The 26,734-nt window shown below is 37.4% G+C and overlaps 1 protein-coding gene across 1 annotated transcript in view; it reads right to left on the bottom strand.

The window, feature by feature from the left end:
• The window catches only part of LOC105392563 (tensin-4), an 86,864-nt gene extending 60,730 nt beyond the window's left edge, over positions 1-26,134 (bottom strand). Inside the window, exons 1-2 of the mRNA XM_048622920.1 lie at positions 25,922-26,134; positions 1,254-1,334 (exon numbers count right to left, since the gene is read on the bottom strand). Coding sequence (XP_048478877.1) covers positions 1,254-1,334; positions 25,922-25,945 — 105 coding nt within the window. The 5' untranslated portion in view covers positions 25,946-26,134. The remainder of the gene's footprint in view (positions 1-1,253; positions 1,335-25,921) is intronic.
• Positions 26,135-26,734: the final 600 nt, after the last annotated feature.

Genomic DNA, 26,734 nt, shown 5'->3' with positions numbered 1-26,734 from the left:
AGGTTATGGTTATATTGAACTTCAAGAATGGCACCAATATACCACGGAAAAATCCTTTTACCAGTAGTGATCAAACTATTTCCACCCCAATTAAATACACTCACGAGCAATTAAAAAGTTCCACAGCACCAAATTACTCCTAAACGGAAAGAAGCTTAGCTCCAATTTCTCCATAGTCGGTTAGATCATAACCAGGGAAAGGTTGATCAATAACCAGGGGAAGGTTGATCAATTATACGTCATCTCCATATTAAATTTTTGACGGATGTGTCAAAAGTCAAGCAATAATCCCTGGTTATGCTCTAACCCACTATGGCGAAATTGGCACTTAATGTCGCCGTCTGCAATATTCCACAGCACCAAATTACTCGTAAACGGAAAGAAGCTTAGCTCCAATTTCTCCATAGTCGGTTAGATCATAACCAGGGAAAGGTTGATCAATTATACGTCATCTCCATATTAAATTTTTGACGGATGTGTCAAAAGTCAAGCAATAATCCCTGGTTATGCTCTAACCCACTATGGCGAAATTGGCACTTAATGTCGCCGTCTGCAATATTGAAGTACAATAGGGAATATGCAAGCGATTCAAATAAAGGTCAAATATTATTATTAATAAACTTGGTTATTTCAAAATTATGCCTCCATCAATATTTTTAATTATAATTTATTTTTGACCGCGTAAAGAATTGTTGAAATGTACACAAAAACTTTCGTAAATTCAAATCTTTGAAACATACCTTTTCATAGAGCGAATGTGACGTAAACAATGTTGATAATATGTCAATCTCAGAATAATCTATGCCCATAGAACTGAGCGTCCGCGCGACTGGGGAAACTCATTACTCTGAGCTGAAAAACGAGGTGATGACGTCACACAAGTTTTGTGTGTTTTATGTGGTCGTGTCGGTTATAATTTTTTAACATTCTTTAAATTACCTTAATTTTTTTTTGGCGTTGAATTTACTTATATACCTAATAGAATAAAGCAATGTAAATCTATAGATTAAGAATATAAAAAAAATTATGCATATTCCCTATTATAACAACACATGACTATATCACCAAACTAACAACGCTAAATATTGTTTTCAAATTAATTTTAAATTACGTTTCAAATTATAAATTACATTTTGCGAACCGGACTTTTTCATTGCTCGCGCGTCAATTTTAAACAAATCAGAGATCAGAGAGATCATCATCATTTATCAGAGTATCAGTTAAAGCGGTGATAAGTAGGATGGTCTGGTTACCTTCATGAGCTGCAGCTGCGCGGAGACGGTGTCGGCGTGCGCGGCCTGCTCGCCGCCGCACACCGGGAACGAACCCAGGTACTGGAACAACACAACACATCATTATTATACCAGATATGGGGGTCTACCAAGGAACATTAACAATTAACAATACGTAAGCGTATGTATGTATGTATGTATCATGTATTATATTAATATTTTGGTTAGGTACCCAATTTAGACCATCTTCTATCGTAAGCACTACCAATCACTTTTTCAACATCACCAAATGTTAACTGGTAGAAAATGCTGCTAGCATTAAGTTCGCCTTTGTAACAATTTATTTTGTTCAATAAAGAGTTTAATAATAATAATAAGCAGTTGGCACTCGCTTGTCACGTCTGACGAAACTTGTATGGACATGTAGCACGGGGCGCTATTAAGACGAGACAAAAGTTCTCTGTCACGCTCGCTCTTGACTTTTGTCACGTCTTAAATGCGCCCCGTGCTAGCCCTTTTGGCATATTATTATGTTGGACAGGCGAGCAACGCTGCTTATGGATTGCTAATGTATCGGTATCGGTGGTGGTCGTACGGCAGCTGTTTTCGCAAGCCTAGTGCCAATTTCACCATTCTCTGTTAGAGCATAACCAGGGAGTAATGGTTAACTTTTGACACATCTGTCATGAATTTTATATGGAGATGACGTTTAATTTATAAATCAATCCCTGTCGGTTAGATAACCGAGAATGGTGAAATTGCCACTTAGCTTTGCTTTGCTTTAAAAAGCTTTACCATGGGAACGTCAGAATACAATGTAGCCATTATACACTCACGGGCAATGAAAAGGTTCCACTGAGAAAAGCACCAGATTACTTCTAAAAGGGAAAAGGCTAGCTTAATGCCGTCTTCATCAACTTTGAAGTACATGTAACAGAGCATCAGGATATTACCAACAAAAATCAATAATATTTTGTTCCAATTTTTTATTAAATCTTTGAAAATATTGGGGTCGTTTGTTGTCGACATTTTGTGAGTGGAACCTTTTTAACCGACTTCAAAAAAGGAGGAGGTTCTCAATTCGTCGGCATCTATTTTTTATATTTTTTATGTATGTTCACCGATTACTCCGCAGTTTATGGACTGATTTTGAAAATTCTTTTTTTGTTGTATTGGGTTGAGCTCCCAGATGGTCCCATTTTTTTTTCAGAATTTTATCTCACCCCCAAGGTTGGGTAAAGGGGTAAAAACAGGGTATGAATTTCCATTTTGGGCACCTATTTACCGATTCTAATGAAATTTGAACGTTAATATAGTTCTTATAAAAAAAAAATATGATAGTGACCTTGAGCTGATCTGATGATGTAAACGGAAGGCAGTCAAGGGAACTCCTCAACGGTATATAGCAACTACCTCGTGTTTAGGCTTCAATGATTCGTATTGACTAGTAGGACTTATTTGTATCATTTGCATCTTACCTTTGATTGAAAATTATTGCAAATAAACTAAAAACAATAAAATAAAATAATAATAAAAAAAAACCGACTTCAAAAAAACAACTAAAATGTATGTATAATAACTATATATAAGTATAGTAAAGTAAACACAGAATCTGAAATTAAGAACAGATACATTAATTAAATTAGAGCTCTTAAACATAACATAATATTCGTGCACAAATATGTACATTAATCAATTTCATTGAAACAGCAATCATCAACCACAGACGTTAGGGGTCCCTCGGGATCACAGCACATGTTGAGGGTTCTTTGCACCCCGCTGTTACTAAATGACTAATTTTACTCAAGGACCCTCGAATAGCCCCGCAGCCGCGAATACAAAGCATACAATCATTACAAATTATTAACGTTTTCCCTCACAAATAATACTAATTGCCATTGATTTAAAGAGAGTTGTAAGGTTCATTATTAGTATTTCTCTGCTTAGAAATGATGATTATATACCCGCATAACTAAATTTCTTGGATGTTCTAACCAGTTATACTAATTAAGAAATTCACAAAAAGATAAAATTTGGCATAACCAGTAATAGACATTTTATGGCATCAGATCTGTTTATAAATAAATAAATACAATAAATATGTGGGGACATCTCACACACGGCCGTCCGACCCCAAGCTAGGCAGAACCTGTGTTATAGGTGTCGGACAGCTGATATATCTACACAAATACATAGATACTGAATATAAATATCAACACCCAAGACCCGAGTGCAAATATCTGTCTTTAAACAAATATTTGCTCCAGCCGGGAATCGAACCCGGGACCTTCGGCATAGCAGTCAGGGTCACTAACCACTACACCATTCGGCCGTTTAAACACACACTAAATTTTAATAATTATTATTTCCTTTACTTGCTCATATATTATTATGTTTTAAATAAACCAAACTGTTCGCATAGTTTTAGCATAGGTCCAAGATAAAACTAAAAACAAATTCGACAAGATGGCCAAAAGCAATTGGGATCGCCGCTCTCAATTTGGATGTTATTTCCCAGAGGGCATTAGTCACGGTCGAAAAAGACTAAACTACCATCCTTGTAAAGACCTTCCACATGCCGTATTGGACTTTTCATATTAGTATTTTGGTATTAACTAACACTTGACCTACAAGAAAGTTATTTAAAAATAATAATAAACATTTACCCCCGAATCCATAGAGCTTTTTGGCACTTTACAATGGTATTAAAATTTACATTGTGATATACGAATTTAAATTTTTGTCTCACGTAAAGAGTCAAACCCATGAGTTTCAAAATCAATTTTAACCTTGTTGTTAATTTACAATACGGTCTATGAATTTAAGGGTTAATTTTAACTTGATATACTTGGATATCCAGTAGAACAAACTACACCAATCTAAAGGCATGCCAGTAGCCATTTCCTTCCAATCACGCTACATCTAGCTCTTCAAGGAGAAACGGCCTATAAAGTGGAGGAAAACTCGGCTCAATGTAATAGAGGGCCCGAGGTTTTATTTTGCGTCGAAGAATATCTACCGCCTACGCCTAACCTTGATTGGACAAGCCTTGAGATGTTCGATCATAAAACAACTGACGAAAATTGAGTTGTGATATCTTATCTATGTCTAGATCATGAATAGAAAACAGTTCTATTTGTTCGTCACACCGAAAAAACAGGAAAGTCATCTATTTTCAACAGTCGGAGGATTGAAGGATTGTTTTCAGGTTCTTTCTACGAGTACCTATGTATCAGGGTGCTGAACAAATAAATAGGTTTTGAGAAAACTTGATGGAGAGTATTGTGTAATTCATCAGTCGTCAAAATCAAAAAGTAATGGTAAAGTTTTATCCTGGGGTGTTTAGCCTACGTCTATTTCTTCATGTCGTCAGTTCTCAGTTAACATTTTAAATCCAGTCAAACTGAGCTAACTCGAACTAGCCAGGTGCGTAGTACCTAGACATACATAGTACATACATATAAAACAACAATGGTTGTACAAATGGCAAATGTAAGATATCTGTTGCGGTGGAGCCGCGTGGTGTGAACACGAATACTTGGGGAGGACGATGACATATGAAAGCGCAACCACAAACCGATGCACAAGGATTGTGTTACCGCAACCCTCTTGCAATGCAGCTTTAACTCAGCTAGTCAATTTAAATACATATAAGTAATGTGATGTTTTGTTAATTATTATTATAGTCATACCACATGAATAAGTATGAGTTTCAAATTACATTATAACATCAACAATAACATATTTTTATTATTATCCACTAAGAGCACAGTATTACAGATATAAGATATCACTACAATGAAATAAATCAAACTAAACAGATGGATTACAGTTGGTTACAGTTAGGTTACAGTAAAACATATTTACAGAACAAGTTTGACCGTCAGCGCCATCTGTTGGGTGGTTGAAATATTACGAAGCAAAGTGGAGAGCTGCTTCCGGTGTCCGCGCCCTTTATAGATTACTGCCAGTACTACTTCAGACTGTCTACTTTATCCTAGTTCACGTATTAAAGCATAGATGACGTTGTTTGAAAAATAAAATAAAGGTTTTAAAATAAACTTCAAATTACTTTTACGGTCTCACTTCTCGTAGGTATTTATATTTAGTAATCTGTGATAACACCCAAAATATAATGGTAACTTTACAAAAACTACCAATCAACACAATATTTAATGCAGATTGCATAGGTATTTAGTGAACCAGCTTCATAATTCACATGGCATTACTAATCTAAAATCAGTGTTAACGTGAACGGGCACCAGAATGTTCTACAAAACTATATGGATTAAGCGACTTGAATTATAATACGTGCTAGGTACATGTTGCCCGCATATGCCTTTTTTCAGCTCCAGCTATTTCCACCGTGTGCAAACTTACACAAACAGCGAAATCCAGATTTTTGTCCCAATACTGCGAATGTAGGGTAATACTGTAATACGGTGGGATTTGGGCGCAGTCGGTAGTGTGTAGTTATGAGACGCACGTGCTTCGCTTCAGGTCGCACGTATCGCTCATTTATTGCCCGCTTACCCTATGCTGCCCTGGTACCAGATAGGCAGTATGGAGAAAACAATCAAATTCAAATAGCTATTCTCATCGTTAAAGCATAGAGCAACATAAGGTCCTTGGTTTTACTTGGTTTACTACCAAGAAACCGAATACGACCTCGATATGCGTCTCGTAGAAACATTCCGAGACACCTTAAACTTAGACCTGTATGGCTCCATCGAAGATACCTACAGAGTAGGTAAATACCACAGCAGAAACCGACCCCTAGTTGTGGAACTCATTAGCAAAAAAATGGTAAAATATATAATAGACAATAATCACTACCTAGAAGGAACCCAACTATCAGTTGCCGAATACTTAGGAGAGAAAGCAAGAAAAGAACGGAAATTATTAAGGGAAAAAATGCTGAAAGCCAGGGAAAACGGATTGCATGCAGTAATAAGAAATAATATACTGTACATTAAAGGCAAGCCAGTCACAGCCAGTGATGATATATACCATATAATCAAAAACCAAAATAACGGAGGAGGCCGGGACCAGAGTAACATAAACAATAGCAGCTCCCACGATACCAACAAACAGAACTGCACTAAACAAAATAATAGAAGAGACCAAAACCCTACATTTCGCACAGGCAAATCAATTTGAAGTTCTCTACCAAAATATGCAGAGCCTTAACAATAAAACGCACTTACTTGAGTCTTTTCTGGAAGAAAATCCCAAAATTCAAGCTATATGTATCACAGAAACATGGATGAAAAAAGAAAAAATCGACTTACTTACCATAAACAATTATACAGTACGATCTTCATTCTGCCGCAAAAACTTTGAATGTGGAGGCACTTGCATTTTATTATCAAATGACTGTGAAGGTAAAGATAGAGTAGATTTAAACAATTTATCTTGCGAGTATATTTTTGAGGTGTGTGCAGTAGAATTATATAACTTAAATTTATTACTAATCTCCTTGTATTGGCCAGACTGTAGTAGAGAAATTGATGTATTCTTTGATAAACTTGAAAAGCTCTTACATACTATTTACACTAAAGATAATAACAAAAACATTATTATAGGGGGGGATTTTAACGTTGATTTTATGCCAAAAAGTAAGCAAAACAACCTAAAACAAAGAATCTCAAATCTTATGTCAACATATAACTTTAAGCAAAAAGTGAATCACCCAACAAGAGTAACTTCTTCTACCTCTACATGCCTTGACTTATTGTTTATAAATTTCAATGATAAAGACTGTTTCACCGATGTAAAAGAATTAGGGTTTTCAGATCATAAAGGAGTTATGTTTACGATGCCTATAGAGCAACCACGCATATCATACTTTTATGTAAATCGTCGAATTTTCTCTGAAAAAAATATAAATAAATTTAAAAACGAACTCTTAGCTATAAACTGGGAAGAAAAAATAAGACCTAATAATTCAGTAAATGAAAACTATAATTCATTCATTGAAACTCTACAGAAAATTCTTGATTTATGTATACCGCGAACACAGATAAAAATCTATACCAAATCAAAAAAAACCTACCTAACAAAAGGACTAAAGATATCTTGCAAGAATAAAAGATTACTAAAAATACTAGCCTCTCAAACGAAAAGTACCGTTTTACAGGAGCACTACAAAACCTATTCAAAAATACTTAAAAAAGTAGCAAAGAAATCGAAAAAACTATATAACATACGAAAATTTAATAAACAGGAAAATAAAACTCAAATCATGTGGCAAATAATAAAAAATACAACTAACAAGATGCCTTCTTCAATTAAAAACAATATTCAACTTAAAATAAATAATACTTTAGTGGACAACCCAAAAACAATTGCTAATACTTTTAATGATTTCTTTACATCGGTAGGAAATTCAAAACCGATCTCTCCACAAACTAAAAATAAAACTAAACCCGTAAATATAATAGAAAATACCTTTTTCCTTCATCCAGTTGATCCAAAAGAAGTCCATACAATTATAAAAAACCTCAAAAATAAAAGTAGCTCAGGTATAGATGAAATTCCACCGACATTAATAAAAAAATGCGCAGCTGAACTAACTATCCCATACACTTATCTAATAAACCAATCTTTTATCGAGGGTGTTTTTCCCGAAGCACTTAAAACAGCATTAGTTAAACCTATCTATAAAAAGGAAGCTAAAACAGACCCTAACAACTACCGCCCCATTGCCCAGCTAACTACATCATCAAAGATCTTTGAGACTGCGATGGTGGTACGACTCTACTCCTTCTATGAAAAATTCAATATATTTTGTAACCAACAGTACGGTTTTAGGAAAAACAGGTCAACAATATTAGCTGTTTATAAATATGTACAAATGATATTAGACTCAATAAATAACAAAAAATACGCAGTAGGACTCTTACTAGATATGAGCAAGGCATATGATAGAGTCAATCATGAAATTTTACTGAGCAAACTTAACGGGACCGGGATTCGCGGAGTGGCTTATAAATGGTTTGCGTCTTATCTTGAGCGAAGACACCAGTATGTCGAAGTTGAAGTTGCTGACTACAGGACGGGAAAAATAGAGCAAATTAGATCAGATCTTATCCCGGTCACTGGCTCTATCCCGCAAGGTAGCGTCCTCGGATGTATATTATTTATAATTTACATAAATGACCTGACAGCTGTATTAAATAAACAATGCATCTTATTTGCGGATGACATTTCCATTTTACTTACTTGCTCGGAAGTCGGAGAGCTAAAGATTAAACTAGATGAGACCCTAGATATGATAACGGAGTGGCTTGACGACCACAACCTTACACTTAATTTTTCCAAAACAAGTTTAATACAATTCGGCCCACACCAAAGAAAACCTTTAGAACTAAAGTATAAATATAAAAACGCACATATCAAAACCGTTGAGACAGCTAAGCTATTAGGTATTGACCTAGATCACAATTTAAACTGGAAAACACATATTGAAAACTTATCAAAAAAGTTATCGTCGTTTACCTATGCACTATTTCATTTAAAAAAAGTTACGAATTTCAAAGCAGCTCTCGCATCATATTACGCTTACGCTCACTCTAGACTTTCATATGGTATAATTTTATGGGGAAACTCTACAAATATAAAAGATGTATTCACACTACAAAAGAAATGTATTAGAATCTCAGCTAATATAGACCAAATGGATTCTTGTAAGCCTTATTTTATAAAATATGGTATTCTTACGCTCACGTCAATCTATATACTAGAATCATGTAAATTTATTATAAAACAATCAAACCTATACTCCCCAATCAAGTTATCTAGAAGAAATAACAGATACCAAAATAAACTAAAAACTACCTTCTCAAAATTAAAGATGTATACAACAGGGCCCCACTCTATGGCTATCAAGATTTATAATTCAATACCAAACGTAATTAAAAATTCAAAAACGTACGAAGTATTCATAAAGTCTTTAAAGCGATACCTAATTGAAAAGAGCTACTATACAATAACAGAATTTTTTGATGATAATGGTGAATCATAAGTAGTCGTAATTTATTAAATAGTCTCTTCTTAATTAAATGTTAATTTGATGAATAGATGATATTTTTATTTTTTATTTTTATTTTTTAACTATAATAATTCAATGTTGGTTGGGTTGGTTGAGTTTTTTTGTTTCTTTGCAATATACTCTTCCACATGCTGTGTTTATTACGATCACGCAGCATGGCGAAGCTGGGTTATGGACTGGCGATAGTCTCTGATTGTGAGGTCAGAACTGTCTAAAAAATACCAGAATTCCTTCTGCTGTGTCAGTGGCGGGACACAATTAATTACCAACTAGCAGAACCCAGCCAGTCCGCTCTATCCACGTCCGCGCCGTGCACCCTGGATACTGCTACAGCCGCACTTCGGTGCGACCGCCACCTAGTGCTGTAGTTGCCGAGGATAGAAGGGCAAAGGGCGAGTATCCTGCGCCCTAAAACAGGATCTACTCACAGGGAAGGTTACCCGCACTAAACCGAGCCGGTCTTAAGGCTTTGAGGTGGCAGCCCCACTAATAGACTAGGGTACGACGGGCTGATAACTCATCTACCTGAAACACCATTATCACAGAAACCGAAGACGAAGAAAAAAACCGGACCGCTAAAAAAACGACGACCTTTGGCATGAAAACGGACACCCGAATTGGATGCTGGAATGTTAGGACAATGCACAGAGATGGAAAACTTGAAGAAGTTCTTCGGGAGGCCAGACGGTACAGTCTTGACATTCTCGGCATCAGCGAAGCTCGTTGGAATGGTTTTGGTGAAGAAACAGTGGGTGATGGCTATACACTGCTATACTCTGGAAAACCAAATGAAGAGGATAAGCACGAACATGGAGTAGCCCTTCTCCTAAACAAGTCTGCAAAGCAGTGCCTTCTCAACTGGAAACCAATCAACGAGCGTATACTTACCGCGCGTTTCAAATCAAGAGCTAGGAATGTCTCCATTATACAATGCTACGCCCCAACAGAAGATACTGAGTGCGAAAAGAAAGACCACTTCTACCTGCAACTCGACGAGACCCTTCGCGAAATAAAGAGGAAAGACATTGTAGTACTGATGGGAGACTTAAATGCCAAAGTAGGGAGCCAGAATAGCAGCTTAGAAATGATCATGGGGAAACACGGTGTTGGAACCATGAATGACAATGGCGAGCGTTTCATTGAAACTTGCGGGATGCATGGCCTAGTCATCGGTGGAACCTTGTTTCCTCACAAGGAGTGCCACAAGGTAACTTGGGTATCACCAGACGGACGCACACAGAACCAGATCGACCACATCACGATCAGCAAGACCTGGAGGAGCTCACTACTAGATGTACGGAACAAGAGAGGGGCTGACGTTGGCAGTGACCACCATCTAGTAGTGGGCAAAATCAGACTGAAGCTTGCCGCTGTTCATAGAAGAGTTGAAACTCAACCCAGAAGATATGATGTAGCGAAACTTCAGGATGATGAGACCCGGGAACGATTCGGCGAAGCGGTGCGAGAAAATCTAAGGAACCTCAACTTCGATGAGGAGGATTCTCTAGATGTTATGTGGGGCAAGGTCAAGGAGGGATATCTCGAAGCCGGACACAGTATTCTTGGCACCACAAGGAAAACTACCAAACCTTGGATCACAGCTGAAACATGGCAACTGATAGATGCGCGAAAAGAAGCCAAATCTCTGCTGCACGGGAACACGTCTGCGGCGCAGTACAGGGACATGGAGAGAAAAGTGAAACGGGGAGTACGACGTGATAAAAGAAAGTGGGGAGATGACTTGGCTAGAAAAGCCGAAGATGCAGCGTACAAGGGAGATACCCGTACACTCTACCAAGTTATAAAAGAGATCACGCGGAAACCAAGAAAACCCTCTCGCCCTGTTAAAGATAAGACAGGAAAGCTACTGTGTGAGCCTGGCGAAGTATTGCGAAGATGGAAGGAGTACTTTCAGGAGTTACTCAGAGTCGACCAACACGATGGGGTGGAAGCCGAGCTGAACTGCGTGAGGCACACTCAAAATATAGACTTCGACGCTAGTCCACCTTCCATAGCTGAAATATTAGCTGCGGTCAAGAAGCTCAAGAGTCACAAGGCACCAGGACTCGATAATATTTCAGCGGAAATGCTCAAAGCCGATCCGCTTGCAACAGTAGGCATCCTGAAACCAGTCCTCGAAAAGATTTGGGAGACAGAGAAGATACCCGAGGAGTGGAAGAAGGGGGCAATCGTTAAACTCCCAAAGAAGGGTGACCTAAGTGACTGCAGAAACTGGCGAGGGATCACATTACTGCCTATAGTGTCCAAGATACTGAATGCCATCATCCTCTACAGAATCCAAAACCGGGTAGATGAACATCTTAGGAGTGAACAGGCAGGATTCCGCAGGGGAAGAAATTGCACGGACCAAATCAACACACTCCGCATAATTCTGGAAGCATCAACAGAGTGGCAAAAGGCCCTTTTCCTGACATTTGTGGATTTTGAGAAGGCCTTTGATAGGGTACACCAATCAGCGATATGGGATACGCTGAAATATTTTCACGTTCCGAATAAAATGCGAAACCTTATTAAGGAAGCCTACAATGGCTACACTTGCCAAGTAATCCACGAAGGGAAGCTGAGCGAACCAATAAGCCCCAATATTGGCGTCAAGCAGGGCTGCATGTTATCCCCACTACTCTTCATCATGATTACCGAAGTAATTTTGGATATGATGGAGCAGAATGGCAAAGGAGGTTTGGATTGGTCCGATGGAACATCTCTGGAGTATCTCGCTTTTGCGGACGATCTTTGTCTTTTCTCCGAAAATAGCGCTGATATGCAAAGGAAACTCAATGACCTCGTCCATTTGGGTAACCGAGTGGGCATGCATGTCAACAGAGAAAAGACAAAGTCAATGCGAGTAATGACTGCGGACCGTACTCCATTTAAAATCAACGGCCAATCAATTGAAGATGTTGACACCTTCACCTACCTGGGAAGCAAAATCACACCAAATGGTGGAACTGACGAGGATATCGGCAACCGCATCAACAAAGCCCGCGGAGCTTTTGCCATGTTAAGCCCAGTGTGGAGGTCTTCCGCATTCCGTCTCCAAACCAAGATCCGCCTGTTCAACGCGTGCGTAAAGACCGTTCTCCTCTACGGTTGCGAAACTTGGAAGAAAACGGTCCAAACCACGAACAAGCTACAGGTTTTCGTAAACAGATGCTTACGCAATATCCTAGGGATCCGTTGGTTTGACTTTGTCTCCAACGAGGAACTTTGGCGCAGAACACATCAAAAACCTGTAGCAGAAACCGTAAAAGAACGCAAATGGAGATGGATAGGACACGTTCTAAGGCGTACTGAAGACGTCCCAAAGGAAGCGCTGACATGGCACCCCGAGGGCGGTAAACGAAGACTCGGCAGACCGCGAGAGACATGGCAGCGCTCTGTGAAAAAGGAAATGGGCCAGGCGGGGATGTCTTGGGCGGATGTCTCTGAGCTGGCCCAAGATCGTAAAGAATGGCGGCGCCTCACTTCGGCCCTTTGCTCCCCAGCGGAGATTGGGAATAAGTAAGTGAGTAAGTAATTCAATGTATATTTATATCATTATTTAGTAGTGCCTATCAATATTATTTAAGATTTTAATAATTTATTATGATATTATAATTTTTTGATGAATATTGTTAATTTGTTTGTATAGCTATTTATAAAAATTGTTATTACCTTATTCAAAATATAATGCATGTTATGAGATAAGTAGGTACTTAAGTAATTTTAAGCCCCTCTGGTTGCTGCGCCCTTACAGGGTGTCACATTTGTAACTAATGAACTCATTACCACCTAATTCCACAATGTGACTTGCAATAAATGAATTTGAATTTGAATTTGAATTTTACTTTGTTATTTTGTTGACATTTGGCTACTCATATTGTTTCGGGAGGCACAAGACGTTGCTGTATCTTGAGTTTCATTATCCTTGCTTCAAGCATCACAAAGACACTGGTATGGTGTTGCTGTCCAGAGCGGAAGTGGACTCATTCCAGCATGTACTTTTATCAATCAAGGCCGCAGCGCTTGTTGTTGCCTTCAATATCTTATGTTAAGTAGATAGGTATACCATACTAACATACACCCAAAGTGTCTAACTCATAAGCCTACCGTCCAACTGTGGACTACAGGAAATCATCTGAACATATTCCAACTCCACTCGAGACCTAACGAACCACACCGCGCGTCCACGCGTAACAAGTAGCCAACTCATTGTAGTGAAAATAGTTTACCCACAACACAGTGTAGCATGCCGCGTAGCAGCTATTGCAAGACGTGCAACCTTCCGCGCAACATACCGAGAACTTCCTAGTTTGACAATCACGTCGAGAGTCGAGCGAGACATTCATAGTAGAAATTACAGGCAGTATGATGAGCAGAATTCCTAGATCCAATTAAGGAACCAAAATGATAGTGCATAATAGTAGATACAGAGTTATTGTTCTATGAGTATAATGCGAGAAAATGACTAAAAGGGAAGAAGTTCAGCAATTAATAAATAAATAGTTAAGTAACCCAGGAGTAAAAAAAAATAAGAAGCAGTTAATAAGTTAATTATTCACCAACCCTACTTTTTAAATCTATTAAAGCACCATCTCTGTATAAAGGTTATTCACATGATTAGCAGCAAAGCCTGCTGCGCTCTACATCGCTCATCTCGATTAAATTTATTATGGTCATTGCATTTACAAGGAATGCAGGTCACCTGTTTCTACAGTAGCGTTAAAAAGCGGCCAAGTGTGATAACGATGAGTCCGTGTGGGTCCGAAGTAAGCCTACATAGTAGCAGATACTTTATTTATTTGACAGCTTATGTGTTTGTTTTTACGAGTATATTAGATTTTTAATACTGTTAATAGTAGGTATAAAGTACAAGAAGAGTTTTTCATCAGAAAAGGGATTTCACGAATGGTCAACTCTTCACCATTTGAGCTCTACCTATTATTTCATTTCAAGTATAGTGCAAATTTTTCCTCTTTTTAAAACCATTTTTAACACCATATTACAAATCATAACTGGCTTGCTAAAGTTGTTAGTTAACAAAAACTGCAATTTTCGTGCCGAAGTTCTAGGTGGTCCTAGTTTACGCTCTGCGCTGGTCATCTAGAATACATTACGTATGCTAATCTAGGTTTCAGATGCTAATAGTTAGTTAATATACTTAGTTTACGAACTAAAACGAACAAAAAAGTATGCAGATTACCGATGGTAAAAAAAATATTGTCAACAAGATGGCCAGCCATATTTGCAAAAAGCAGTAAAAATATGTAAGTATAGTTAGTTTAGTGGGGTTGATATCAATCTACATAACTAAGTACTTACTTATTACATAATTTAATTGTGTACTAAGTTTAGGTGCATTAATTGTACTTTATTCAAATTACTCTACTCACATTTAAAATATGTATACTTATTCAAACTATCCATTCGAGACCACATAATAATAAATAAGTACCATATTGTAAGGGTAGACACGATTGCGCTATTTCCTATAAGAGCTCATCATTATACAATAAATAAAATCATTTATGACTAAAACAAAACATTTAAAATTATAATTATCTACCTAATCAAAAGGGAACTTCAAGTAATTTAAAGAGCTCTCACCAAGCCGCTAACAGTGGACACTCTGCAATATTGAACAATGGCGGCACTCGAGATGACAGTCACAATCGGCAACAAAACCTTAATATCAAAGCATAATTTCCAAAGCCATCCTCACAACAGTATACTTGGCAACTTAGCCCAAAAGATGCTTCCTTCTGTCCTCACTCAAAATTCTCCCTTCACCGACCGCCTTAGAATTGATAATCATCTGACGAGCAGAACCGGACGGATCTCATCTCATGGTAAGTTAAACTGTACCTACAGAAATGGTGTTAGAGTGGATAATCGGTTGGAGGGGGTGGATGGATGTTATCTGCAGATTGCGAAGTTCTGCCAAACTGGAGCAAACAGTGAGCAGCTGACGACACGAGTGTTTGGGACCGGCGAGCGGCGGTGGCGGCGGCGGCGAGCGGGAGACAACATCCCCCTGCTATATCTATTGGGAGTTTAGGTGCTGGATGCCATAGAGTTACTAAATGTTTTGAAAAAAGTATAGATAGAAAAAATGTCTCAAAGTCCAATAACACTGTAAAGGGAACGAAGTAGTGGAATTTTTAGTCATCACTAATAATAGCGTTTTCTCTTTGGCAATCATTCCATATTTTCTGCCCACGACGTGGAGCACCTAACTCACAAACCCTAATATTCTCACATGGAATCATAGGAAAGTGGTAGATCAACTTATAATTCTACATTGGTATGTAAAATTCATGGTGAATGTTTGTCAATCGGTTCGGTACAGTATAATAATATATGTATAATTGCCGATACAACGGAGACACTCGTAACTCAAATAACTACCCCAAAAGTCCTAAGGCATATCCTAAACAAACAGAACTAATGCAATCTTAATGTTTACAATAATATTTATACTATCTACTTATGCAGATGATGTAAGCTGATAAAATAACGGAGTAAATTAGAATTGAATTAGATTAATAGGAATGATTAACATTTTTTCTATATATAAATACACTCGGGCAATGAAAAAGTTCCAGTGAGAAAAACACTAAGTTACTCCTAGACAGAAAAAGCTAGTTTAATGACGCCGTCTTCAACATTGAACTACATTTAAAAGCTCACCAGAATATTACCTACTAAAAAAGTAAACATTTTATTAAAATTTCATATAAACTGTTTAAATAAATTAAGAGACTAAACTGTCGAAATTTTGTAAGTGGAACTGTTTCTTTGCTCGTATGTGTATTTTAGAGCAGTCACTGAGTTCTTACTCATAAAAAAGTTATAGGATGCTGTAGCTTTTGAACTGTTCTGCCACTCTCTGACAGAGAACAATTTGTTCTATGACAGACAGGGTGAAACAGTTCAAGAGCTAAAGCGTCCTATAACTTTTTTTTATGAATAAGGGGGTTAGATACATGAAATCACTTTAATTGACAGTAGGTACCACCAAGGTATACCTGATTCAAAATATTTATTGTAAACATTGACTACTGTACTTATTTTTTTTACTAAGTAACACTTTAATAAGTTATCAAAAATGCAAGTCTCAAAATACCACTCTTTTATCGCTAAACCGCAAGCGCGCAAAATAAAACAAGGAATTAGGTCAACAAGCTACTTACTTGAAATAATGAATGGCGTTCGAACTGTCGATAAAAATGATAGTTTAAGCGGAGCCGAAGTAAATCTGACGAAGTGGCGCGTGCTCCTGCCAACTTAATTAAAATCCGCACAAGAAGTTCGTTGGCGAAGAGCAAAGAGGTTTAAGGGAAATCGATTAAACCTTTTCTACACATGAGTTTAGTGGTTTGTTTTTTAGTGAAATATGATAATCATAATGCGCGATTTGGAAAATTAAGTTTAGCAATTACTGAAATCTGCGGAGATTGTTCTTATGTATTGGCTTTACTAGCTGTACTTGATTTTATTGTATCTCTATATTTTTTCTATGATTCGTTGCAAACAAATGAACTTTTAACTTATGTCGAGTTTAAATTATTTTTTGTCCCCTAATAAATTGACTATACCAAAAATACTTACGTTGTACACTATACACCTGATGACTATAGTGGTTACTTATGTAGATAAATACCTATATTGAAGTCTAAAAGGAACCATCTTGTACTAAACAAACCACTAACAAAGCGAAGGCGCTCGCTCCCCGCACTCAAGCCTTATTTGAACAAGTTTCAATCAAACATCTCGTAAGAACATCGAACAGTCGGGCCAACCTGACGGGACGAAATCTGGAATGCATAATTCATTCAAATATAGAAACCAATGCAGCCAACTTTGAAAAACTTATGGATTTAAAACAATAAATGGCAACGTAAACACTCACGCTCACGTAATTTATTCATGTTGTACTAGCTTATACCTAGTACTACTTGAGAGCATTGCTCACCCACTTACGACCAGTATTTTGTAAGTACCAATGTTATTTTTCCAGCCAAGAGCAAATATTTCCTTTAAACAAATAACTGGTACAACCGGGATTACAATCCGAAACCTTCAGCACTTCAGTTTCAGGACTATTACGTTTGTCAGGTCAATGATATAATTTACAAACCACATGATTACATGCAGCCCCAGCAGAGTAATCGCTGCTTCCCACTTAGTGATTACCCTCTTGGGCATACTCAATTACCCACACGCCTACACATAATTAATTATATTTTATGTTTTTAAACATCATTGTGGTATAAAAAAAAAATTGAATAAGTATGATTTTTTCTACTTTATCAGTTTGATTTTTATTATTTTAATCTATTAAATATGTATTGCAATCATTTGTATATTAGAAGAAGCTACGTTGTTCACACGTTCCCATAACACCTTTGAATTTTGGTAAAGGGTTAAAAAATACCTACTGAATCGAACAGAGTTGAGCCACAGAAATATTTATAATCCAAGCTTACCAGGCGCTCAGGAAATTTGCACAACAATCAACAGGGAAGCGGCGTAATGCAATTTAGCATAAAACAGTCGGTAAGCTCTTTCATAGCGACAAAAACAACATCATCATAATAACAAAAGCGCACGCTTTCAGAAAACCCTCGTTTCCGGAACAAGAATATGAGAAGTTAGGTAGTTCTTCGTGTGAATGCCTTATAATTTGTGTTAATTGCCTATGTATTAATTACGTATTACATGTATCGTGGTCTGTAGACTCCTATATAAAAAGAGTTTGATGGGAGGCATAACTCACATTTTCTGAAATGAGTTACAATTACAATAACTAATGCATTATTGTTAGGGACTAGATGATTGTTCAGAACCCTACTGAGATATAAATTATACATATATGTATATATTGAAATGTGTTATACATAAACAATGCAAAATGCATCATTCTGTAGAGAATTTAGCGTGATGTTTGTATTTCAGTAAAGTGCGGCCACACCTCATCAATACATCTCACTTCTCCAAAATTTTCATGTTCAGCAGACGTAAATGCGCCGTGCATAGGACACCGTAACGTCACGTGGTGCCCGTGGTGGTAATCCCGTGGGATCATGGGAGAGACGCTAACTCTTTGGGTTAAGGGAATTTAGTTGTATAGTCTCTTGTAAGTTAAGCAATTTTAGAAGTAAATGAAACTACTGATTAATACCTATAAGAATTTCGTCGTATATAATCGACTGCAAGCAATATAATTGAAATAACTTATCCATCTTCGAAGGAGTAGGTAGATTATACAGGGCATTGAACAAGTGTTATAAGTAAGCAAGAATACATAATGTATTTGCAGTAATTTCCCAAAACAAGCAAAATATGTATGTACTTATTTCATCTTCACATGTTCCATCTCACACAGCAATTTAGTTAATACTTAAACAAACAATTCATATTTCAGTGAACACGAGGCGAATCTTTCATTGCACTGTAGACGGGATGCAAAAGGACGCAATTAATTTAATTTTAGCAAAACGCAGTCATTCACCAGCAAAAGCATCTTGCCTAGAAACAATTTACTGTAGTTTTGGCAATACGGGATGGAAATTTATCAGCGATCTTCTTAAAGTCAGGTCAATGTATCTAGTACTTTATATCATAAAAATAGTAATGTGATCCCGAGAGGAGGGACGGGGTCTCTGTAATACAGGTCTCGACATAGCACAGGACCCCGGCGCTAAGTTTTCTTTGTAAAATGTTTTAATGAATAAAGATTTTTTTTTTTAATACAGGTATCAACAAATATATTTTTTAATTTTACCTACTTCGATTACCTACCGATTCATAGGTACGAAATCGAACTTATGTTTGAGTAATAATAAAATAACTCAATAAAAAAGCTTTGGAGGACCTTTCCATTCATGCGGTTCAATGGAATTTGGACAAACTAAAACAAATTTCTAAATTTTAAATTAACTTTAAAACACCTTCCATAGTTGCCTACCTTAATTTTATTCAAAATTCTGACTTGTATTTGAAACCTAGCATTCTAGCCGCCAAAATGTGACTAAAACTAAATTTACATACACCGCTGTGAAGCCAGTAACAAGTTACTCAGAAGTAGGAGTCATACATAATCACAAAGATGTATGCATAAGTTAATTAAATATGGTGATAGATAAAGTTTGAGGTTGAATGAGAAAACATAGTTTCATTAAGTTCACTGAAATGATTGGTTTTTTTAAACAAAATCATAGCTATCTTTGAGTAGTACGTACGTACGGTGGCCTGCGCCTCAAAGTATACAGGCGGAGTTTTTAAAATAGCGATCCCTGATGATGAAGGGACCAGCTACATCTGTTATAAATCCGGGGACGTGTTGTGTGTGATGTGTGTAGCAGTGGTGTTTATGTGGATGTGCTTGAGCAGCATGCGAGCTTGAGATCGCTATTTTAAAAACTCCGCCTGTATACTTTTAGGCGCAGGCCACCGTACGTATTATGGATGTGTTTTCCTCAGTCATAAATCACATTTATTAAACTAATCCTAACTAATATTATAAATGCGAAAGTAACTGTGTCTGTCTGTCTGTCTGTCTGTCTGTCTGTTACTCTTTCACGCCAAAACTACTGAACGGATTTGAATGAAATTTGGTATACATACGGTCTAGACCCTGGGAAAGAACATAGGCTACTTTTTATCCCGGAATTCCCACGGGAAAACTTTTTAAGGCGAAGCGAAGCGCGCGGAAACAGCTAGTGTTCTTATAAAATAAACTGTAAAATACACTACGCCTTTAAAGCCAATAAAAACAATACCGACAAAAAGCTTACTGAACAGAAACAGATTGAACACTATAATAGACTGTGTGCATAGGTACAGTGTGTGTACGCACACATTCACACGTTCATTAAGCGACATTCAGGGCTCCTCTGCCGCGTATTGCAAAAGTTTTTTTTTGTTGTGACTTTAAAAAAATATAAAAAAAAAATATCCCGACGAATTGAGAACCTACTCCTTTTTTTGAAGTCGGTTAAAAAAATAGTAACTGGCATGCTGCGGCATCAGCATCAGAAGCAGTCTACGAAGAGATTATGAAAGTGGGTCAGATATTTAAAGTTTTATTTTCCGATCAATGTTTCGCTAAGTTTCATCAATCATTTCTAAAGACTATGAAAAAATCGCGTATACTAAACTTAAATCTCACAAAATCTCTAGATTCTGGTGCATCGACCGAGTACGTGGCAAAATGTGCGGTAAACTATCACCACGTGACTAAAATGGAAAGAATCCCATATCTGATACTCGAGAAAATACTTCCTTGAATTTAGGCCGTAGCCTTCAGGAAATAAGGGCTGAAATATGTCAGACCCGACGGGTTATGAAGCCGATGATAGATAGTCGCTGTGACGGTGGAATATTATTTATCACAGTATCGGCAGCGAATTTTAAAATAGCAACCTGATATTGAACTTTATTGATATTTTATCCCGTGGAGAGCTGCACCGCAATTTCGGTAATCGACCGGGAAAGTAAATATACACTCACTGTTATCCTCAGGGGTCAGTCACGGAGGTTAATGTGCATGTTTTGCTGTAATTTTACTCGGACTAAGCGTTATATTAAGGGCGTGAAGTTCAGAAATGATAATAATTTAAAGAAAATATGTGCCTCATTTATGTATTATCCTTTTATTAACCTGGCATACGGAGGCCTCTTTAGAAATCGGTCATCTATTACGATAACGACCATAGAACAACGCGCTTCGATGATGAATACGACTTATTGCAATAAAAGACTGTTTGAACAAAATGTTATCTTTTAAAAATACGAAATGACAAAGAAACATTCATTCTGGTTTTTAATAATTTGACTATACGAGTATTTCTACGAATGTTCCGAGAAAATGGAGAAGCGTTTCAGGATTCAGCCCGCGGGCACTTTCCTTACATCGCGCGGGATGTCGGCCAAGGGGGGTCACTCTACAGGGTGCTTGTTTATTAGTGGCTATCCCGATGAAGGTGATTGTACTCGTCATACTGTATAACTTTCATTTCATGGGACCAACTCCGAAATCGAGAAAAAAAAAACGTTCGATACATTCTGATTGAGTAGGTATTTAAATTACTATGAAAGTGCTTTTTTCCTGCTTTCAGAGTTGGTCCCATAATAAAAGTTATACAGTATGACGACTACGACGAGTACATCCACCAGCCAAAAGGATAGCCACTAATACACAAGCGCCGTGTATATGACGAAAAACCGGCCAAGTGCGAGTCGGGCTCGCGCACAAAGGGTTCCGTTTACAGTTAAATCAACCTATCTCAAAAACTATAAGAGATACTTTGATCAAACCAAAAATCGTTGAAAGAGTTAATTAGCATGCATCACCTCTATTTTTTTTAGAATTTTATACCCCGTAGTTATAAAAATAGAGGGGGGGGGACATACTTTTTACGACTTTGAGAGCTGATATCTCAAAAACCGTTCACTTTAAGAAAAATGTTTTTTAGAAAACTTTATATCATTTTAAAAGACCTTTCCATTGATACCCCACACGGGTATGTACATCGAAAAAAAAAATTCATCCCTCAGTTACATGTATGGGGGGCCCCACCGCCAATTCTTTTTTTTACTATTTAGTGTCATATTTTTGTAGCGGTTCATACAACACATATTCCCATCAAATTTCATCACTGTAGTACTTATAGTTTCCGAGTAAATCGGCTGTGACAGACGGACAGACGGACAGACGGACAGACGGACATGACGAAACTATAAGGGTTCCGTTTTTGCCATTTTGGCTACGGAACCCTAAAAATGAACGAACGAGAGCTGTCGTGAAATTGGCACGTTTAATACAACGAAATATAGTCGAAAACTAGTTCTTTTGTCATATAGAGTAACCCCCAAGGATGTCGGCACCCAGCAGTACTCGTAGGTACAAAGTTGCAAATGTAAAGATTCTATTTCTCAAGTTATCTGCAGTACACAAATGTATTCCAATATCAGCTGCGCGACTCTCCTAATGGACTTTATGGACGCAGTCGGGAAGTTCACAAACTAGCCGACAGATTTATGAATATTGCCAAGTATACATTTTCAAATGGGAAATGAATTTTCATGACATCGTATAGGGGTATATAGGCAAATACAATTCATTTCCGATACCACTTTGTAAGTGTTTAAAAAAGCTATATTCACACTTATTTTATATTTTAAACTATAAGATCAGAATCAGCATGTAAATCCAAATTATTAGGAGGTAACGTTAACTGTCGATGAAATAAACGAAGTACATAATATCGTACAGAACTTTGTACACTTTCTGTAATATTTGTAACCTTTACAGAAATATAGGTTTTAGACAGTTTTCATTTCATATCTGCATATCTAAATAGTAAGATTTGCCATCTTGTATAATTTCTCTCAATTTGCAGTGCCGTGTTATAATAGCATATTGCTATGACCAGGTTTACTTTCCGGGAAAATGCCCGTAGTTTGCATTCGAGCTACCATAGGGTTCCACTCGTATATTATGCTCTTTGATCATAAATAATCTTCAACCCTAAGGTTTTTTTTTTAAAATCACTTAAGCGATAACACCGGCATTTTTGTACATAATATATGTATGTTATATACCAATCACGTGAGTACAAATGTGGTGCGAAAAGTGGGTGGCTCGCTTTGTGAGCCACCTCTGACTACCCCTTCGGGGATAACAGTCGTGAGTGCATATACATATACATATATTTATGTATGTGTTAGTATACATACAAGTTTTTTTCATGTGTATTTGTATACATAAAAAATATTCTATCTATCCATCCCAGTAAAAAAAAATATAAAAGTACACTATTACTGCAATACAATGTTAGAACTTGCAATACAAAGTGGACAATCATGATAGAGTAAAATGACGGATTTTCGAACAGCCCTGCAATTTTGAGCCATGCTCGACATGCGGTAGAAATAGGTTACCTAGCTCGCAAACAGGTGACGCTGAGTACGCAGATATGGTAATGTTATAGTACAGGTTGCCACAGTCGCTGTGTGGGCAGGTGGCGGCGCCAGTGGCGGCTTAGGTTTGATGATTCACATGAATAGAATACCTAATGGATTCCGTTAAAAACCAAGACGAAATTATCTTTAATTAAATTATGTTGTTGAAGCAAGCAGTGTTGATATGGGAATTTGTGGCTACCTAGTACGCGGGGAAAATAAACCTAACTCCTCTCAGAATGGCAATGCTACTTGAGAGGACACAGGTTTATTTATCCCAAATTGTACCGAATAACTAACAAGATTGAGAAACTGGCGAGATTCACCTTATATCGCGCTCATCGTTATTTTTGTTTTATTATCGTTAATATTCTTGTATATGGCTAAAATTACTTGGTAAATCTGTAAACTCCTGCCAATTCACCGGTAGTTCACTGAGTACATACGACGTAGCGCCAGAGAATAAAATTACACAAATGTAAGATATTTGTACTATCTGTGATATACGATTGAATTCCAGAATTAAGGACTTTAAGGATGAGTGATAAAGTGATATGTATGCATATTTATTTGTTAACTTTGAATGAAAGTTAACTAAAGTGAGTACTTAGACTACTTAGCTAATAGAATATAAGTACCTGATTGCATTAAGTTTTTTATTGTATAAGCCATTGAAAAAATATCTGTCTATTGTCCAAAACGAAAATTAGACATTAAATATCTCTTTACAAACACAACAATCTCTTTTTTAAATCATTCATTGCAGTATCATGCTTTTCTAGGTTTAGGTGCTCATGTGCCTGAGGGGTCAATGAAAACATTATGTTCCTCGTCACAGTATCGCAGGTAATAATATATCACAGTATCACATGTAATGTCACCTCACGCATTAAACCATTCACCCGAATCGCAAACAAAGACTGAAAAAGCAACATATAAAATGCAATAAAACGCGAGAAATGCCGAGCGTATACTGTCCGATTTATCAGACGCGGGAGCGACACACCTCTTTTATTATCTTTCAGTTCAGCTGCCGAATAATGCTGTAATAGTAAATGTTACGAGTACGCTCTGTAGAGTACAACGTAGGGTATTTTTCACATAAACTAGGTGGTAGAGTGATTGAACAACCTCATGATGCTACAAGCTGTGTGGTTTGTCAAAATCAAAAGCTTCTATTAGGTGATCGCAATCATATAATTTTAATTGTACCTACTTGATAATAATTATAACTTTGTTACCCATTTAAGTATTGGTTCCGCCTGAGGACATTCCCAAAGTGTTTAGTATTTGACTGCACAAAATTGGACCATTAAGATTCTATTCAAACTTTCAGTAACGCTAAATTAACACAGTGAAAAGGGGAACCTTTTCAGTGAATTCATGGAAATCGTTCCTCTTTTGGAACACAAAGATATTGTAATTGCACACTATTCATTATGAGGGTAAATTGATAGTTGTAATCAATTCCAACGAATAGATTAAACGTTCAAAGTTTGTTTTGGTATATCAGTACACTGCTAACGATTTTATTCAATACTTAGCAAGAACAAAAGCTTACTTAACAAAAACAAAATTAATTCGAATTTTATTCGATCACCTTACCGTACCTGTCTTTTAAGGTAATGGCGACTCGTTCAAGCATTCCTTAAATTCTGTCACGTTCTTCCGCTAAAAGTGTGAGAGTGATGGCATATAATTAGCCATTCGAATGGTAATGAGGAAGCCCGAAGCCGGCAGGTTTGCGACCTTCACTCGTGCGCCGAATTGCAGCGGTCGACGCCCACAGGCTGGTCTTAGGACGACATAATTTGAGGGCGCCCTGCCCGATCGGTGGTTGACCCGAGCCGTTATAGTAGATTATATCGATATATCCCCGGGACACTGAGTTTACACTGAGGGCCTCGGGTTAGTCTTTATTGATTCCCTATTCAACCTACTGACTTTATTATCCGTAATAGTTGCCCCTACCATGGAACCTTTACCCAGCTTCCGACAAAATTACCCGATGTTATGGTACAATATTTCGGATGCTACAAAATAGCGCATAAAATGATCAGATTCGAATAAACCTTCGCGGAGCAATGATGGGCTCGTCGTTTTCGGAGGCATAAAAAAGCGTTTTAGGCTTTTGACGGGTAAACGGTGGACATAAACTCGGTTGACAACAAATGGCATATAAATAAACAGAGTATTAAGGAGGCCGGGCTGCTCCTTTACGAACCATTGAGTTAAAGCCCAGATTATGTCGACTTGTTATCTAGATCCTTTTGTGATCTATATTCATAGGTACTGCTTGTCCCATTTGTAAAGTAAATTGTTATTTATTTTAAGTCTTTTTGTCGTCGTGTTGGTAAGTAGCTAAGGCTAAGTAGTAGTAAGATAATTGGTTAAGTTAGTTTTAAATCCATGTAATGGGATATGACATAATTTATTGGTATTGGATGAGTGTATTATAAATAAATTACTTACTATTTTGTAAAAATATAAATCGTACACTGCTAACGAACATGTCATTAAAGATTTAATCATCATTTAAGAGGTGGTGCCAGTCTACGGATTTCTAACAGGCATGATTAAGATAGGTAACACAAAAAATAGTCCCAAAATAAGGGGTTAAAGGCCGTACAAGAGCATTAAACCCGAGCGACCTTCACCCAAAGCTTACCCTGGCCACGCGCGCTGCAAGCATCGTGCCGGCGACATCACTCACACGCCACACACACGACACACACGCAACACAACACACATCACTCACCACCACTTCACTATCGATTTTCTCGCCCGTAATTACTCGGTAAACATTACCAAAACAAATGTGCGAATGGTTTTTGCGAGTGGAGCCGGCGCAGAGGCTCTGCGAACTGGTCCCCCCCTTTACCGCCCTCCCTTCCCCCTCTTGGGCTCGAGGGAGACCGGTTAGGTGCGCTCGCGCCGCTCGTGACGTCACCGTGAGAATAACGGCCAAGTGCCTTATTGCTGAGGAGTGAGCTGAAGCTCCAGTTCTGATGCCAGGGGAATGTAGTTCTTAGTGTCACTGGTGTGGGGTTTGGAAGAAAAGAGAAAATGTTTTCGAATATTATGTGCGATGCGATATATTCGCTAGCAATGATAAAGTTCCAGTGACATATGGAACGGCAATGAGAGGTGGAACTTTTTCATTGCTCGTGAGTGTATTACTAAAATAACATTAAGTTTACATCTATATCTCCCTAATATCAAAGAGGGTAAGTGTTAGTTTACGTTTACGTTTCACAATAGACGGTGTTTTTACTAAAAGAAAAGGCGTAAGGTTAAACTGTTTATTACAAAGCGAAGCTCGCGTGAAAAAAAAATTGTAGAGTAATGTGAAATTTATCCATTCCAGACTTCGCTACAGCAAGTTACTCGATGTTTCTTACTTTCTCTAATAGGTATCTTTTATAGCTAGCAATAAACCTTAAAAGGCTATTCCAATGCTGAGCAAATTTGCATTCTTATC

The sequence above is a fragment of the Plutella xylostella genome, chromosome 9, assembly GCF_932276165.1.
Source record: "Plutella xylostella chromosome 9, ilPluXylo3.1, whole genome shotgun sequence".
NCBI classification, from domain to species: Eukaryota; Metazoa; Arthropoda; class Insecta; order Lepidoptera; family Plutellidae; genus Plutella; species Plutella xylostella.
Note: the sequence above shows the minus strand (reverse complement) of the source record. Positions and strands in the feature narration are given on the sequence as shown.